The sequence below is a fragment of the Zalophus californianus genome, chromosome 1, assembly GCF_009762305.2.
Source record: "Zalophus californianus isolate mZalCal1 chromosome 1, mZalCal1.pri.v2, whole genome shotgun sequence".
Taxonomy (NCBI): Eukaryota; Metazoa; Chordata; class Mammalia; order Carnivora; family Otariidae; genus Zalophus; species Zalophus californianus.
In genome coordinates, this window is record NC_045595.1 from 67,058,199 (window position 1) to 67,073,539 (window position 15,341).

The 15,341-nt window shown below is 47.4% G+C and overlaps 1 protein-coding gene across 3 annotated transcripts in view; it reads left to right on the forward strand.

The window, feature by feature from the left end:
- Positions 1-14,265, forward strand: part of ACVR2B (activin A receptor type 2B) — a 40,247-nt gene extending 25,982 nt beyond the window's left edge. For all 3 annotated transcript variants that reach the window (XM_027585849.2, XM_027585847.2, XM_027585848.2), the window contains exons 8-11: positions 1,705-1,819; positions 2,537-2,675; positions 2,755-2,885; positions 4,321-14,265. In XM_027585849.2, the coding sequence (XP_027441650.1) occupies positions 1,705-1,819; positions 2,537-2,675; positions 2,755-2,885; positions 4,321-4,515 (580 nt within the window). In that variant the 3' untranslated portion in view covers positions 4,516-14,265. The remainder of the gene's footprint in view (positions 1-1,704; positions 1,820-2,536; positions 2,676-2,754; positions 2,886-4,320) is intronic.
- The last annotated feature ends 1,076 nt before the right edge of the window (positions 14,266-15,341 follow it).

Sequence of the window (15,341 nt, forward strand, 5' to 3'; positions counted from 1 at the left end):
CTGGGGTTGGGGGTGGGGAGCCTCTGATTCATAAAGATGCTTAGCTGCTCTGTGGTGGGCCCACCTGGCCCTTCCCCTGCCTTCCACCTGTGTGTCCTGGGCCTGATGTGGCCTCGAAAGCTGGTTTTCTCATGCCCTCTGGTGGCCACACGAGGAAGTGCTGACTCCCATTACTTTGGAGGGTTTGGTTTAGCAGTTCTCAAACGTTTTGGTTAGACTCTCTTTACATTCTTTTTTTTTTTTCTTTTTCTTTTTAGAGAGAGAGAGTGTGTGTACCCGTGCTCAGTGGTGGGGGGAAGGGCAGAGGGAGAGGGAGAGAGAGAATCTGAAGCAGGCTCCATGCCCAGCGTGGCTCCATCTCACCACCCTGAGATCATGCCCTGCACAGAAATCAAGTCAGATGCTTAACCGACTGAGCCACCCAGGCGCCCCAGGATCTCTTTACATTAAGAATTTCTGTGTACATGGGTTATATCTACTGATATATGCTGTATCAGAGTACACATCCGTTAAGTGTCAGAGTGTTGGAGTGATGACATCACATGTATATGTAGCCTCTGGAAAACTCTTCTCCTGAGAATGAATTTACAAAAAGACAAATAATGGATTCTGAATGAAAAAAATTCTGGTCTTGCAGTTCCCCTGAAACAGTGTCAGGGACTCTTTAGGGTTCTGGGGCTACCCCTTGAGACCACCATATTAACTGGTCATGGTAGTCCTCACTAAATGCAGGCACTACTCTGAACACTTAGAGACACTAGGCCAGATCAGTCTTGTCACCTGAAGGGAGAGGTCTGTGAGACACTCGTCATCGGTGAGATAGGGGGTGTTTTCCCAGCCCCGTCATACAGAGCAAGGAACAGTGCGGAGAGGTTGAGTAGGTTGTCATCAGACTTGGTTTAGTGTGGTTCTGTGCCTACGAGGGAGGGGAATGAGCCTTGGATTCCAGGATTCAAAGCTCAAGGGCCCCTCATGGTAATAACATAATGACATTTAAGGTTGACAATGTGAAATTGCAATTTTTGTAGGCCAAAAATGTTGATTCTTCCATATGGTTCAACCTAATAGTAGTGCACAGTGAGTGTGCTGGGGTGGCCCTAAGCATGTGTGCTTACTACTCCCTGAGCTTCATCCTTACGACAAGACTGACACAGGTGCTGGGGAGACTGAGGACCAAACGTACCCCTGCTAGCATGAGGTGGAGCTGAATGCACATACCGGCACCCTGCTCTACCCTGGCAAGCCCCTTGGGCTTGCACAGAAACCTGGGCAAGTTCATTCAACTTGTCACTCCCATCCTGGGCCATGTACATTTTCCCCCAGAAGCCTTCATCCCAGGCCCATAGGCCTGACCTCGCCCCCTCTGAGAATGCAGAGGCTGGCCTTTGATACTGTGGGGACTGGAATGGGGTCTGCCCAGCTATTGTGGTAGGTGTTGCTTTGACAGCTGTGGCAGAAGTGCATTGAGGGATTCTCACATCGAGGCGGGTGAGGGGTGGAAGGGTGTCCTAAAGCTGCCTGCCTGTGCAGCCTCATAGAACTCCACCCTGGTACAGGCCCTGCTCCCCAGATAGGGTGGGATGGCCTGGTCTAGGGTCTATTGGGGCTGGAAGGCACAGGCTCCAGTATCTTGGGGGTCAAGGTGGGAAGCCAGGAGCAAGGAGCACAGTATTCACCTTCATCTCAGTCCACCTGTCTCCCCAGGGACTTCAAAAGCAAGAATGTATTGCTCAAGAGTGACCTCACAGCTGTGCTGGCTGACTTTGGTCTGGCTGTTCGGTTTGAGCCAGGGAAACCTCCGGGGGACACTCATGGGCAGGTAATGAGCCTCAGGGGTACAGGAGGGGGGCTGGCACAGGGGTGGACACTGCCCTTCTGGTGCCCGGCTGGCAAGACACAGGGAGCAAGGGTCACTGTGAGCTCAGAGCTGTCGGGGAACTCCAGGAGCAACACTCGTCTTCCCAGTGGGGCACCCAAGCCTGGAGGGCAGCACGACCTCAAAGGCCAGTTAGACCCAGCTGCCCCGCTGGGGTCGGTGCTCATCCTTGTAGCCTCCATCTCTTTCTCTTTGAGCAGAACTGTTAAGCAATGTAAAATAGAAGGAACTGTACTAAGAATCCAAACCAAAAACCTAGAAAACGTACCTAAAAGTTAAGCCTGAGGAAATTCTCCTAGAACAATTGCTCTCAGTATTTTTAGGTATTCTTCAGCCCCTCTGTTTTTGATCTTAGTCTCAGGAAAACAGCCACACCATGTGGGTGGCCCCTCGTGCTGCTGAGGTTTAGAGTAAAGAGGCAGCCGTTCTGTGTTAGAGTACTGTGCGTGATATTTACAGTTATCCCTCAGCTGTCATACATGCACCATGACCTCTTGTGAGCTCCCCACGAACATGGTGAATCAAGGGTTGTCCCTGGCGGTGTCCTCTATGCCGCCATCCTGGCCCTGTCTGGTGCCCTCGGGTGGTGGCTCTCGTGTGCTGTGGTGAGTCGCTTTGTGCGTGGCTGTTGATGGGACTCCCTCCCCTGTCCTCGTGTAGGTGGGTACGCGGCGGTACATGGCCCCTGAGGTGCTTGAGGGAGCCATCAACTTCCAGAGAGATGCCTTCCTGCGCATCGACATGTACGCCATGGGGCTGGTGCTGTGGGAGCTTGTGTCCCGCTGCAAGGCTGCGGATGGTGAGTGGGGCATCCAGGGGGTGGGGTGAGGAGCCACGAGCCCTTGGGGTGACCCTGCTGGGCTCTCCATCACCCCCAGGCCCTGTGGATGAGTACATGCTGCCCTTTGAGGAAGAGATCGGCCAGCACCCATCACTGGAGGAGCTACAAGAGGTGGTCGTGCACAAGAAGATGCGGCCCGCCATTAAGGATCACTGGCTGAAGCACCCGGTGAGGGGCCTGGGTGGCAGGGGACTATGCAGGGCAGCAGAGGGACGGAGAGAGAGGACGCCTCAGGCAGCAGGACCGTCTCCTCCTCCCCTGTGGGGCCAGAGGCCACTTAGTGCACTGTCTCCCTTCCACCAGGAAAGTGTCTGGGGAGGTTCCAGGCTTGGTGGGGAGGTGGCTCCGGGTTTGGGCCCAGAGTGATGGGGCCTGACAGTCCGTTTCATCGGGGTCCATGTGGCCTCCATGTGGACCATTTGTGGAGGGGAGCCACTGACCCTGGGCCTGACACGTCTGGGTTCGAATCCTGGATCTACCCATCAGTAGCTGTGTGGCTTCTGGCAAATTGCTTTATTCCTCTGAGCCTTTGTCTCCTCAGGATAGTAATAGCTTTAACTGGTTATTGTAAATTGTTTGGCAGGACACCTGTCCATAAATGCTTACTATGGATTAGCTCTGATTAAATATTCTCTGTTCTCTGCCTTCGTTATCTTTCTGGGCATGGACTGAGCCATGTGGCATCTTGTCTCCTCCAGGCTGGGGATATTGTACAAAAGACCCCTGCCATCTGAACTGTTTTCCTGTCTTGGAAAGACACTTGCCTTCAGCTCCATTGAGCCCCTCCCCCTGCGCACCCCCTGGTCCTTTCAGAAACAGGACAGCCTTGAGGTCACTGGAGGCTAGCAGTCTACTGTATATAGCATCAGGGGCCAAGTGCAGTTGCAGTACTGCTCCCTGGAACCCGGGGCTGCAGATGGAAAAAACAGACATGGGGACATATAGGCTGTGCCAGAGTCTGTACCCTCGCCTCATACTTTCTCAGTCTTCCAGGGCAGACATGCTGGGGTTGCCGGGCCAGTTCCCTGATGTGGAGCCCATGGTGCAGACAGATCTTGGGGTGGTTTGGTGCCGAGCAGACTGGAGAGCCCCTGGATGTGGGCATTTGCCTTTCCTTGGCTCCACTGTGTGTGTGCCAGCAGAGAGTGTCACGCCACGTGTCCCGGAGTCTTGGGAGGGGCCCCAGGGCTTGTAGGGAGTAGGGTGGGATGAAGCCCTCCTCCGGTCCCCACTGTAACTGAGGCTGCATTGTGGGCCCCTACATGATTTGGGATTCACGTAAGATTTTGTTTGAATATCACCACCCCAAGGCAAGCAGCTGGGTCTGCCCCAGGAGGGGCCTGGGCTCCCGACCCCGTCCCTTCCTATGTTGAGGCTGTGGAGGGAGTCCAATGGGCTCAGGATGGTAGCTGCTGGGAGGGAAGGCATCCTGATTTCTGCAGTGTCCCCTGGGCCCCTGCTAATTGACCTGCTGCTAGGGTTGGGACCAGTGGGCTCTCTGGCTGATCCTTAGGAGCATCCTCAAGTTTACCTGTCCCCCATGCTTGTCTTCACTGAGGGGCACTGACAAGGCTGTCCTTTCCCTCTCCTCACCGACGTGCAGGGCCTGGCCCAGCTCTGTGTGACCATTGAGGAGTGCTGGGACCATGATGCAGAGGCTCGCCTGTCTGCGGGCTGCGTGGAGGAGCGGGTGTCCCTAATCCGGAGGTCAGTCAACGGCACTACCTCGGACTGTCTTGTCTCCCTGGTGACCTCTGTCACCAATGTGGACCTGCCGCCTAAGGAGTCGAGCATCTAAGCCCAGGAATGAGTGGATCTGAAGAGGAAAGGAAAAAAAGTTGTGTTTTGTTTTGGAAATCCCATAACACCAACAAACACATAAAATGCAGCTGCTATTTTACCTTGACTTTTTATTATTATTATAATTATTATAATTATTATTATTAATATTATTTTTTGGATTGGATCAGTTTTTACCAGCACATTGCTCTACTGTATCGCAAACAGCGGACACGTCAGCAGGCGTTGAGGTGCTGAGCTGTGAATGCAGAACCAGCGCCATGCTGAAGAGCCTCAGCCACCTCCTGTCCTTTGGGGTTCATTTTTCCCGCTTTCTCTTTGTTTGTTGTCTCAGAATCTGTGACACAAAGAAACCCATCTCCTGTCTTAGGAAACTTAATGCTGCAAACTCTACCTAGAGGAAACTTTGAAGACTGTTACATAAGAACACACCTTCCTCAGAGGAGGAATTTCCCCCTGCCCTCGTCCCCTTCCTGCCCCCCCCCCCGCCTTTATTGTTTTTCTCCCTTTTTAGACAGTGAGTTTAAGAAACAGCAGATGTGTCTTTCACGGATTAACGGGTGTTGTCCTGACCGAGGAAAAACGGGGATGAGAATGAGGATGGTTTGGACCGGAGTTGGAAGGGGAGGACAGAGCTGGGGATGGGGTTTGGAACAGAGCTACACTGGACTCGGGCACATTCGGAGCAACATCCTTTGCTAGGAGGCTACTTCTCAGGTAACCAGGATTCGAGGGGAAGGACCGTGTGGAGGCTGAGCATTAACGGCCAGAGCGGGGTTTGGAGAAAGTCTGAAAGCAGGTGTGGCTCTGACCCATCTGTTGGCCCTGACCAGTTTTTTCCCACTGACTTGGGCTTGGGCGTTGGACAAAACGTTTTCTCTGCCCTCATTTTAAGGTTAGGTAGGGGTAGAAATCATCATGTTTTAGTGACTGTATTCCTCATAAGACAATGCTGTAAATATCTTAACGGAGGAAAAAGTTAAAACACGTTGCTTCCTCCTGGTGCAGTTCAGGGAAATGCCCACGGGGCGCCCTGCACAGCCAGGGCAAGAGGATTCCCTGGGTGGGCTGCCACGGCCTGCCTCTGAAGACCCGAGTCCTGCAGGGCTGGCTCTGCCTTGTGTGGTGACATCGCTGTCCCTTTATGTGGCTCGTGCACACGGCTTTCTCCAGACCCCTCAAAGAGGTGCATATTCTAAAAACCGTTTGTCTATTATGCCATAACCTTGCTCTAGTCAGTGAATGTTCCTAATGCTGCTGTTTCAACATTTGAATTTTTTTAATTTATGAAACATGCGAATTTTTTTAAAAATGAAACACACATCCACATATACACACATGCTTTGCAATGTGGCTTCCGAGGTTTAAATTTTGAAAAGTAAAAGAATTAAAACTTCACGACCACAGACCACCTCAAACCAGAAATACCTCAGAATTTTCTACTTGTGTAAGTTTTATTATATATTTTATTAGTTGTGTTGTCTCGTAGTAAGTATATTTTAATGTAAGTTGGCTTTTATGACAAGAAAATTTAAAAGAAATAGAGAAAAAGAAAAAAAGTTTGAGTCTTCTAGGGAGTGCTACCATTTTTGTTTGAGAACGCCCCCTTGTAAATAATTGTCAACTGTAGATTGGCTGTCTGGGCCGTCTGGGCATTCATCACTCTTGTTTGTGAAGGCGTTTCCCTCTGGTTTCTCGAGACTTTTATTTAAAAAGTGGATCTCTTTCATCTTGAGGGTAGGTGAGTTGGTGAGCGATGGGGAGAGGTTGACCTGGGTGAGAATGGGAGAGGGGCGCCTCCTCTTGACTTAACGTGGAGGTTCAGATCTTTCCCTCAACCTGACTGGTCAGTGTTCAGAATGACAGGTAACCCCACTTTAACTTGGTCAGACTGTGGCCCTTAGACGTGCTTGAGGTCATTTTCCTCGAGCCGCAGCGACCGTGGAGGAGGCCGGTAGCGGCTGTGTGAGTCCACCTGGTGACTCGGTGACGCGGGGCAGTCTGGGACAGAGGGGCGTGTCCGGAGTGGCACGCTCGCCCCGTGCCCTGGAGTCAGTCTGAGCGCGCATGCTCCGCGCTCGTGCGCCCTGCGCGTCTGGGGCCTGCCGCTTGGCTGTGTCCCTTCCTCTCCGTCCTTGGGCACAGGGTGCTGTGGGAGGTGAGTGTGTGTCCCTCGCAGAGCTCAGTTTTTGCTTCATGGGTCAAGCTGTGAGCTGGCCAAGGTGGTTACAGGGACAGGGTTTTTGTTGTTGTTGTTGTTTTTGGGGTAAGCTGTGTTGTCTTTTTTTTTTTTTTTTTAACTATTTTGTGCTGTGGTATTTTTCTTCCCTCAGAATAATTTTTAACAGCAAAACAGGCCTTACAGCAGTTGCTTTTCTTTTCCACTTCTTTCTTTAAAAAGCTTTAAAATATTTATTGAAAAGTGCCATATCTAATTTCTTTAGCTTTCACCTCAGGCAGTGCATCTCTACTTTTCCAGCATCTGCTTTGCACCCTCAGCAACAAATAAACCACTAACACATGTAGCTGATTCGCCACAAGAATGATCAGATCTCTTATCCTGCCCAGTGTGGAACACTAAACCCCTGCCTCTCCATTTGGTTTTAGATTTCCTCTGGGTGAGTTTTCTTTCAGCTTGATGCTTGTCAGAACACGTTTTTGGCCTGGCTGTGGAGGGTTGAGCTGTGGCTTTGGTGTGGGACCTGCTGGTCAGCTCGCAGTACCGACAGGATGGGCCTTCCCGTTGGCCTACATGCCTTTTATCTGGGTGGGCTCCCTCTTTGCTGACCCTGTGCTCAGCTGCTTTCAGGCCTTGGCGCCAGAATGAAGTGTCTGGAGATGGTTCCTGTGTGGTGTGGCTGGGGAGAGGGGAGTCTGGGAGCGTCAGCTCTTTGGGCTTCAGGCTGCCTTTCCCTCATGCTGTGGTGTAAGATGCACCCATCAGGCAGTATCCCTGACTGCTGCTGATGACAGAAGAGGGTGGGTGATCCTTTTCCAGGGCACGCCCCTGGGGGTCTGGGCGGGTCTTTTGCCTCAGATAAAGTGTCTGTGCTGTCATGTACTCTTCGGGGAGAAAACCATTTAGAGCTCTGGTTTATGTTTATTGCGTTATAGGGTCTCTGCCTGTGTTCTTTTCCACAAAGATTTCATGTAGTGTCTACTTCTGGAGGGCTCAGAGAACTACCCCCCCCCCCACCCCCCCAAGCACCTGTGGAAGGCTTCTGGGAGTCTGGCATCATTTTGCCTGCCTGTGGGAGAGGCTGCCCCACCTAGGGTGAGAGGGTGGCCAAGTCAGGGGAGGAAGGAGCCAAGGATCCTTGCTCCTTCCTTTCTAGTGTTCTTCCTTCCACACAGGCTCCTGGCTGTGGAGTGGGGCTTTGGGAGAGAATGTTTTCCGTTTGAAAACGTCCGTGATCACTGGGAAGACATCCCAAGCCAGAGAAATACAGGAATGAACGAGGAGGAGGAAATGAGTGGGGACAGGGGCCACTTGTCACACTGTCCTGCAAAGAATTCTTAATGATGGGCCAGGGGAGGCCCTGGACATAGTCCTTAGGGGCTGGCATCAGCCAGGTTTTCTCCTGGGACCATTGGTCCCTCCCAGGAGTCCTTTGAGTGAGTTACTCAGGGTGAGGGCCGTAGGTAGAGTGTTCTTAGGAGGCAGACCTGGCTGTGAAGGGAAGTGGTGAGTATTTTTGGCCCATCATCGGCCTTCACTGTTGAACATGGCTGGCTTGTCCTTCATTGTTCAGCATGGCTGTGTAGGTATAGGTGCCCAGAGGGATCAGGGCTACCTGGGGAGGGGTTCCCCATGTGTGCCAGCATCTTCTGACTCAGAATTCCTCCTGTCTGGACTTGGGTATGTGTGCAGAACAAGAGAGATCTTGTTCAGCTTTGAACATCTTCAAGTGGCTTGAAGCCCCTACTCACATATTCTCAGCCCAGTTCAGAATCTCTCCTCTCCAGGCCGCTGAGCTAGTTCTTCACTGCCCCTAGGGGCCAGGCCAGTCTTCTTGTCATGGCTTGTCATGTCATGCTTTAGAAAGCAAAGCAGGTGACCCAGCACTTTTCTGCTGTCACCTTTCTCTCCAGTTGCCATGTTCTTGCTCCCTGCTACCCTGACACTCTGAGTGCTTGAGCTATGTGTGTGGTGTTTCTTTGGTGGCAAGCCCAGCTGCCCATGTGTGTGTATGTGTCTGTTTGTGGCTCAGAAAGCCTGTCACGTGGCCCGATGCTCTGAGCCATGAGGGTAGGGAGGCGGCTGTTCTACCTGGAGTGGGAGAACTGGGTGGCCCTCTTGCAAATGGAATTTTGCTTTTTTTAGGATGCAGTGTAAAGTTCCCAGCACATACTGGTAATACAAGGATTTGGTGGTTTTTAGCAATACAGTAAGCAGATGTATGTAAGTGTTTAGACTTGGTACTAGAAGTCGAACAGCCAAATGTTATTCCTGAGAACTTGGCTCACTAAGTGAGTGTCTGAATTGGAAAGCATTTCCTTGTAGCTAACTCAGTTGGTCAGTCCCAGCTATTTCAGTAGCCTGTTGGGTTCTTAATGGCTCATCTTTGGAGAGATAGCCAGGCTTGGTTCACATTTCAGGGGCTCTCTAGATCACACCTTTCTAAGAAGCGCAGTGAATTGACTCATCTACCCTCCCCACCTCCCATCCAGGGTGAGCAGCCAGAAAGGAAAGAGGGCAAGGTAGCTTTTTCTCCTCATTTGGGTGCCATGAATTCCTTAGTTAATGGCTGTTTATAAAAGCTGAACTGATAAATTAGTCAGTAGCTAATAGGTGTTCAACCTAGTAATGACGAGTTTAAGTCTTGATCAACAGTAATGTTTTAGGTAAAGAAACAGGCCCAGTAATTCAGTTGATGACCTGTTTATCTTCTCAGTCTAGATTTAATGAATTCAGGGTTATATGCATAGTTGTTTAAGTAAGATTCCTGGTAGTTGATTTGTAACCAGCAATCCACCTATGAATGTATCCCAAACCTTTAGAAGGCTTGGAAAAGTTTTTTAAAATAATGATTTAGTTTTGTAGCAAAAAGAAATTGAAGTTTAAAATGCCCCCCTTGGAAATTAATTCAGTTGACTCAGCTACGTTTTAAAAACAGTGGGTCCAAGAGACCCATTAACTCATCAAATAAAAGTCCAAATTATCCAGAGGGATATTTTGAATATTTCTATTTTATACTCATTTGGGGTCCATTGTAAACTTTGGGCTTGGACAAGATTTTGAATTTAAACAGTTTGTCACTATTTAAATTTTACCAAGCTTTTACATTTTTGTGACTGTATCTTCCAGGTGTGAATGAAGCAGGACTTTTGATTGTGGTACTCCATGTATCCCTGTAGTGCCAAAACCAGTGATACTTTTATTTGCTCCTATGGCAGCTTGTAGAGATAATACAAATGGTTTTCCCTCATGAAATAAAATGCATAGTCTCTAAATGCCAGTGTGTGGTGATGGGCCCTGTGCTGCCCTTTCTCTCCGGGAGTATCTTTGGGCTGTCTGGGGCCTATGCAGTTCTGAGAACCATTGCATGCCAACCGCAGGACCCTAGAGAAGCATACGCTCGGGCACATGTGTGTATGCAATGGATTATTCAAACGTGGGCTCTCTGGACATCTGTGGGAAAGTGTTACATTTATTTGCAAAGTTTACATTTTTGAGCTCACGGTTACGAAAAATATGACCCATTATTAGCGAATGCTTTTTAGGCAGGTGAGGATGGGTTTATTTTGTTTTGTTTTGTTGTTTTTAACAAACGGATGTGTTCTGTCTTGAGTCCTGGGGATTTCTGCTGTTGGTTGGGCATGGGATCATTCTGTTTCTCCCAATCACGTTTGCATCGGAATGTTGTTAGGTAGCATTGTAAATAAAAGAATAGGTTCTATAATAGAGATATGACACTTGAAATTTTACTTTAAAAAATCTATAGCTCTACATATATATTTAGTTATATCACCTGACAGATTCTTCTGCACAGTGTGGAGATTGTTTTATACCACAGATTATTTTTATAAAGTCTAGTGAGTTTGAATGAGAATGATTTTGTAATCAGAGTAATGAGCTTTACCTTTCAGGATAAACGTACACTGGAGTGTGAGTGGTGTGGAGCTCTTACCTAGTGCTCATATGGATTCTCTTGATACACTGGCAGATTGGAGGACCTTTATGGGTCTCATTTGGCCAAAACTCCACTTCTGGCTGTGTGGGACAGTGATGCTCCGGCTCAGCTCCCTGCAGATTGGAAGGCGAGGGGCTGGGGAGCGGCAAGAAGAGCCTGTGGTGTGTTTTACATTTGTGCTTCCTCCTGAGATTTCTTCTGAACAAAGGGTTCTGAAGTTAGAAATGAGTTTGTGAGTTCCTGCCACACGGTGTAGTCATATGAGGGTGTTTTGAGGAACAGAACTCATATGGGAGTGCATATTGGGGCGGGTTAGGACAATTAAGATTCAGGCTATAAACATTTGAAATGAGAGTTTGGTGATTTGAAGAATCCACAAAACTGAATTATCTAGGACCAAATTTTCCAGTTTTCAGGACAGAAAGGAGGGTGGTGTGTGGACACAGCGATCAAGTGAAATGGTGAGCTGCCGGGCACATTGTGTCTTCTCTGGTCGGGGCCTCTTGGATGTGAGAGTGCTTGGGGCAGCTCCCTGCTTTCATCTAGTGAGTCACAACCGGGAGCCCTCTGAAGAAGCTCAGAGCCCCATACCAGAGGGCATCTTCCAGCTGTCACATGGCCCTTCCTGCTCTTCCTGCAAAGGTCAGCATGACTGCCAGGGGATGGGAGGCGGTCTTCATGTTAGCCTTTTTATTTTGGGGTAGAGAGTGAATGGTTACTTGGGTGAGCCTTTTGGATGGGGATACAGGGAAGGTGAATAATGGAGCTCATTCTTTGTATCGTCATTGTCAGTCCTGAGGCCCAGCTGAAGGCCTGTCCCTCAGACCCAGGCTGCGGCGCTCAGAAGTACACTGGTTGGGACAGTTTTGTCAGGAGAATTCCTGATGTGTCATTTTATACCAGCTGTGCTTTTTATTCAGTCTGGTTCAGAGTGAAGTTTTATACTTTACCCCTTTTATACTTGGAGTAAGTTTAGTTTCAGCAGGTCCAGTAGCAGTCCGGGAACTAACCTGTCGTTCCTTTCCCTGCTCCCCGTGAAAGAACGTTTCTCTGTTCTCCAGCCACGTGTCTTGGAATGTAATTCTGTTGTGCCTTTGTTTTTGTCACCTGCCTCCCCCCAAAAGCAACTGCTGTAAGCTTTTTTCTACTTGTCTTTTCTAGCCCGAAACCCCACCTTTTTCCTTTTTCCCAACTGTAATTTCTGGATGCAGTTCTGTGCTCCAGGTATTTGAAGAACCAGTTACCTCAGACCTCATGTTGAACCGTGTCACCATCTGGGTCCTCTCGATACTGCAGGCTTGTAACATACACACGCAGGAACCCTGCCAAGTATGGGCACTTATTTGTTTTAAAGTTAAACTCTTCCCAAGGACTGAGAAAGGGGCTTCTGGCAAGCTCCTCACTGCACTGTGGTGGGATGGGTCTAGAGTGTCATCTGAATGGTGCTTCCTGGGTTCCTCTTTGAATTCTGCCATTTTCAGTATTCTTGTGTCTGAATAGGCAAAGTGATTCAATTGGCTGGTCTTGCACACAGATTAGTTCCAAAGATGAGCTCTTTGTAATACATTTCCAGTCATTAAAACTCAAACGTAGAACATTCCTTTAAATGGCAGGATTAAAAAACCCACCATCCACCACTGTGCATTTTGGGAAGATGTCTGTAGCATATGTTGCTGTGAAATTAGGCCTTGCGGGATATGGCTGTTTGTCATTTTGATGTATTTTAAATAAATATATATATATATTTTTAAAGAGCCTTTTTTACCAGTTCAAAAAGTTTGATTAACCAGCAGTCACCACATTTGAATTTTTGTCTCTGGGGCATAGATGGCAGACCAAGATTAAAAGTGGTAACTCAGCCATATGAGCATGGGCTGCCTGCCTGGGCTGTCCTGCTGACTGTGGGATGCCAAGGTCAGTGTGTTCCCAGTGGGTTCTGATCAGCCCTCGAAGTGTTTGCTCTCTGCCCTGTTCAGTGGACTGTTGACTTCAGTCCCTGCAAGTGCTTTAGCCCAAGTGGGGTTTTCTCAGAGCACTGCCACAAGCTAAGTGTATGTTTAGCCAAATAATTTCTCCATTAAGGGAAAAAAATGCGCTCATTCAGATGTTACCAGCAACGACAGAGATGAGAGTAGGAAAGATTAGGCAACATTGGGGTTTTGATTTGGAAAGTGTTCAAGTCACTGTCAAAGGCTGTCTGAGAGCCAGTGATCATATAGAGATTCTTAGGAGTTCTCATCTGGAAGTGTTAAAAGACCTCCTGTGAGTTGGAGGGATTGTTAAAATGCCAGCAGCTCCCCCCCCCCCATTTTTTTCTAGAATTCTGTAAAAATGCAAAGACAATTGAGTGGTACTTAAGAATTGAGGGTGAGGGTTACCGCAGAATAGAAGCATACTTCTAGATTTCAGTTCCATGCCACAAATCCACACAATGCCATTTTTCAACTGTACAAAAGAATCTGCTTACGAATTTGACATGATCTTAGTGGTAGCATCAAAAGGCCGAATTTTTCACCTGTTAATATTTTTCCACATTTGTCCTTGAATCTGAGTAACTTTACAGTACTGTAAATTTAACTTACATTGAGTTTGATGTCAATTCTTGTAAAAAGAGCTTCTGCATGTAACACACACACAGTTAACACAGCAGAATATAAAATTTGCAGGACCAATTTTGGAACCAACAGAAAATGTCACCTCTCATTTACCATCTTTATGTATCAGTTTTACCAGCTACTTCTAAATTTGTACATTATGTGTAAGGAAAAGAAGGAAACCCCCTAAGGCTTGTCTAACTTAGTGGAGAATGTGTGTGTCGGGTTTAGGATGGATAGCGAAGTCTTACTGAGCTGTGTTACCTAACTTGTATATAACAATTGTAATTAAAAGTCTGGATTCACCTGTTTCTTGCGGTTTAAAACAATGAGTAATTACAAACTCTGGAAATGTGACTAGTATATGACTTAAGGTGTAGAAGTGGGGAAGCTCTTCAAGTGCTAAAAATAAAGACTTCTAGTTTTTGGCTCAAATTCAGTAAGTACTGTTTGTATACCAGGATATGTGAGATGTAAATGTAATAGGTCACTTTTCACCCTTGTAGCTATAAAATAAAAATTTTGTAGAACAGAAATAGCTTGTACTACTGAATTAACAAAAGTTATACTAAAGTATCATGTTTAAAAAATATACACACACACACACACACACACACACACACACACATATACAGAGTTAATGCTGTTACCCTGTCTGGATTTGAAAAGTGTGCTGATTTATATATGTGTGTGTGTATATAATACACACACACACACATATATAAATTATATACACGCACACATCTAAAATGGCCTAAAGCAGACATCCATGTAATTACAGTTGCAAAATGAAGACATTTTGGAAAGAACATTGTATCATAGTTCATTCATTTGCAGTGGATCTTTGTTCCTTTTTACTGTGGTAATTTTAGAAATGAGTGTCAAGTTTGAAATTAGATCTGCTAAGTTGGGGTTTTGCTGCTTGAACTCTGCACTGGGTCCTCAAAGAAACCGATGTGAATGTAGTTTTTTCCCCCTGTGTGAAGAAGCAGCCACACCCCAACAGAATAGGAGGAAAAATCTAGAGCTATTTCAAGTTTTATCTTTTTGTATATGAAAATAAAATAATAATAAAACTACCCTGTTGTCTCTCTTAATCACATGGCAGGGGATTGAGGTTTCTTTTCATGGGAATCAGAAATCAATACAGTGGTGTTCTTGCACTTACAGGGCTAACTCAAACACCCCTGTAAGTTCCTGCTTGGTACACATGCAGTTGTTAATGGTTGAGTGCCTAGTCTGCCATGGTCCTGAGGTACTGGAGCTCAGCACAGGTCCTCATTTCTGCCCTTCAGAAGCTCAGGGCCTAGTTGGAGACACTGGGTTTCTCCTAAATGGACTGTCCTGGAACTTGGGGTAAGTTCCTGCAGGGTAGGGGTATATTTTCCAAGTCTCCAAGATCCCTGTACCTCCCTCCCCCCACCCCCAGTCCTATACTTTGCAGACAACCCTGAGCAATATTTTTGTAAGTGGAGCAGAGAAGCCTGGAAAATAAGTTTTATTCAGGACTACTGCAAAATACAGACTCTGCCATTTCTAAGCATGGCTGAGTATCAGGGTCACTGAATCAACAAAGCCAGGTCTCACATTTTGGAATTCCTGACTTAACTCGCTAGATGAAAACTTGGTGATGGGTGGGAGGCATGAGATCTTGGCGCAGTGGTAATTCAGTAAGTACTGTTTGTATACCAGGATATGTGAGATGTAAATGTAATAGATCATGAAAACATGGTTCCCTGTTAATGAAATGATGAGTCTCTACTGCCTAACAAAACCAGAAAGCCCCAGAAATCACCTCACTGCTTTCTGCAGTAACAGATTTTTTTTTGGCCCGTGACTAATATTTTGCTAAGTGGAGAAATACCCAGCTTTGAGTCCTTCTGGTAGGGTTAATGCCTTTTTATTCATGCTTTAGTATGAGGATTAAACAACCTGTTTGGAACTCTTAGAAAATGATTTTTGATGAAGGGACCCTTTATTTAGGGACCAATTGTCACAGCTTATAGCCCATTTTGCTCTCAGATTTAGACAGTTAACCTTTTATTAGTGAATGCCCCTAATGATAAGCACAGAGAAGGAAAGGAAAGCTAACATTG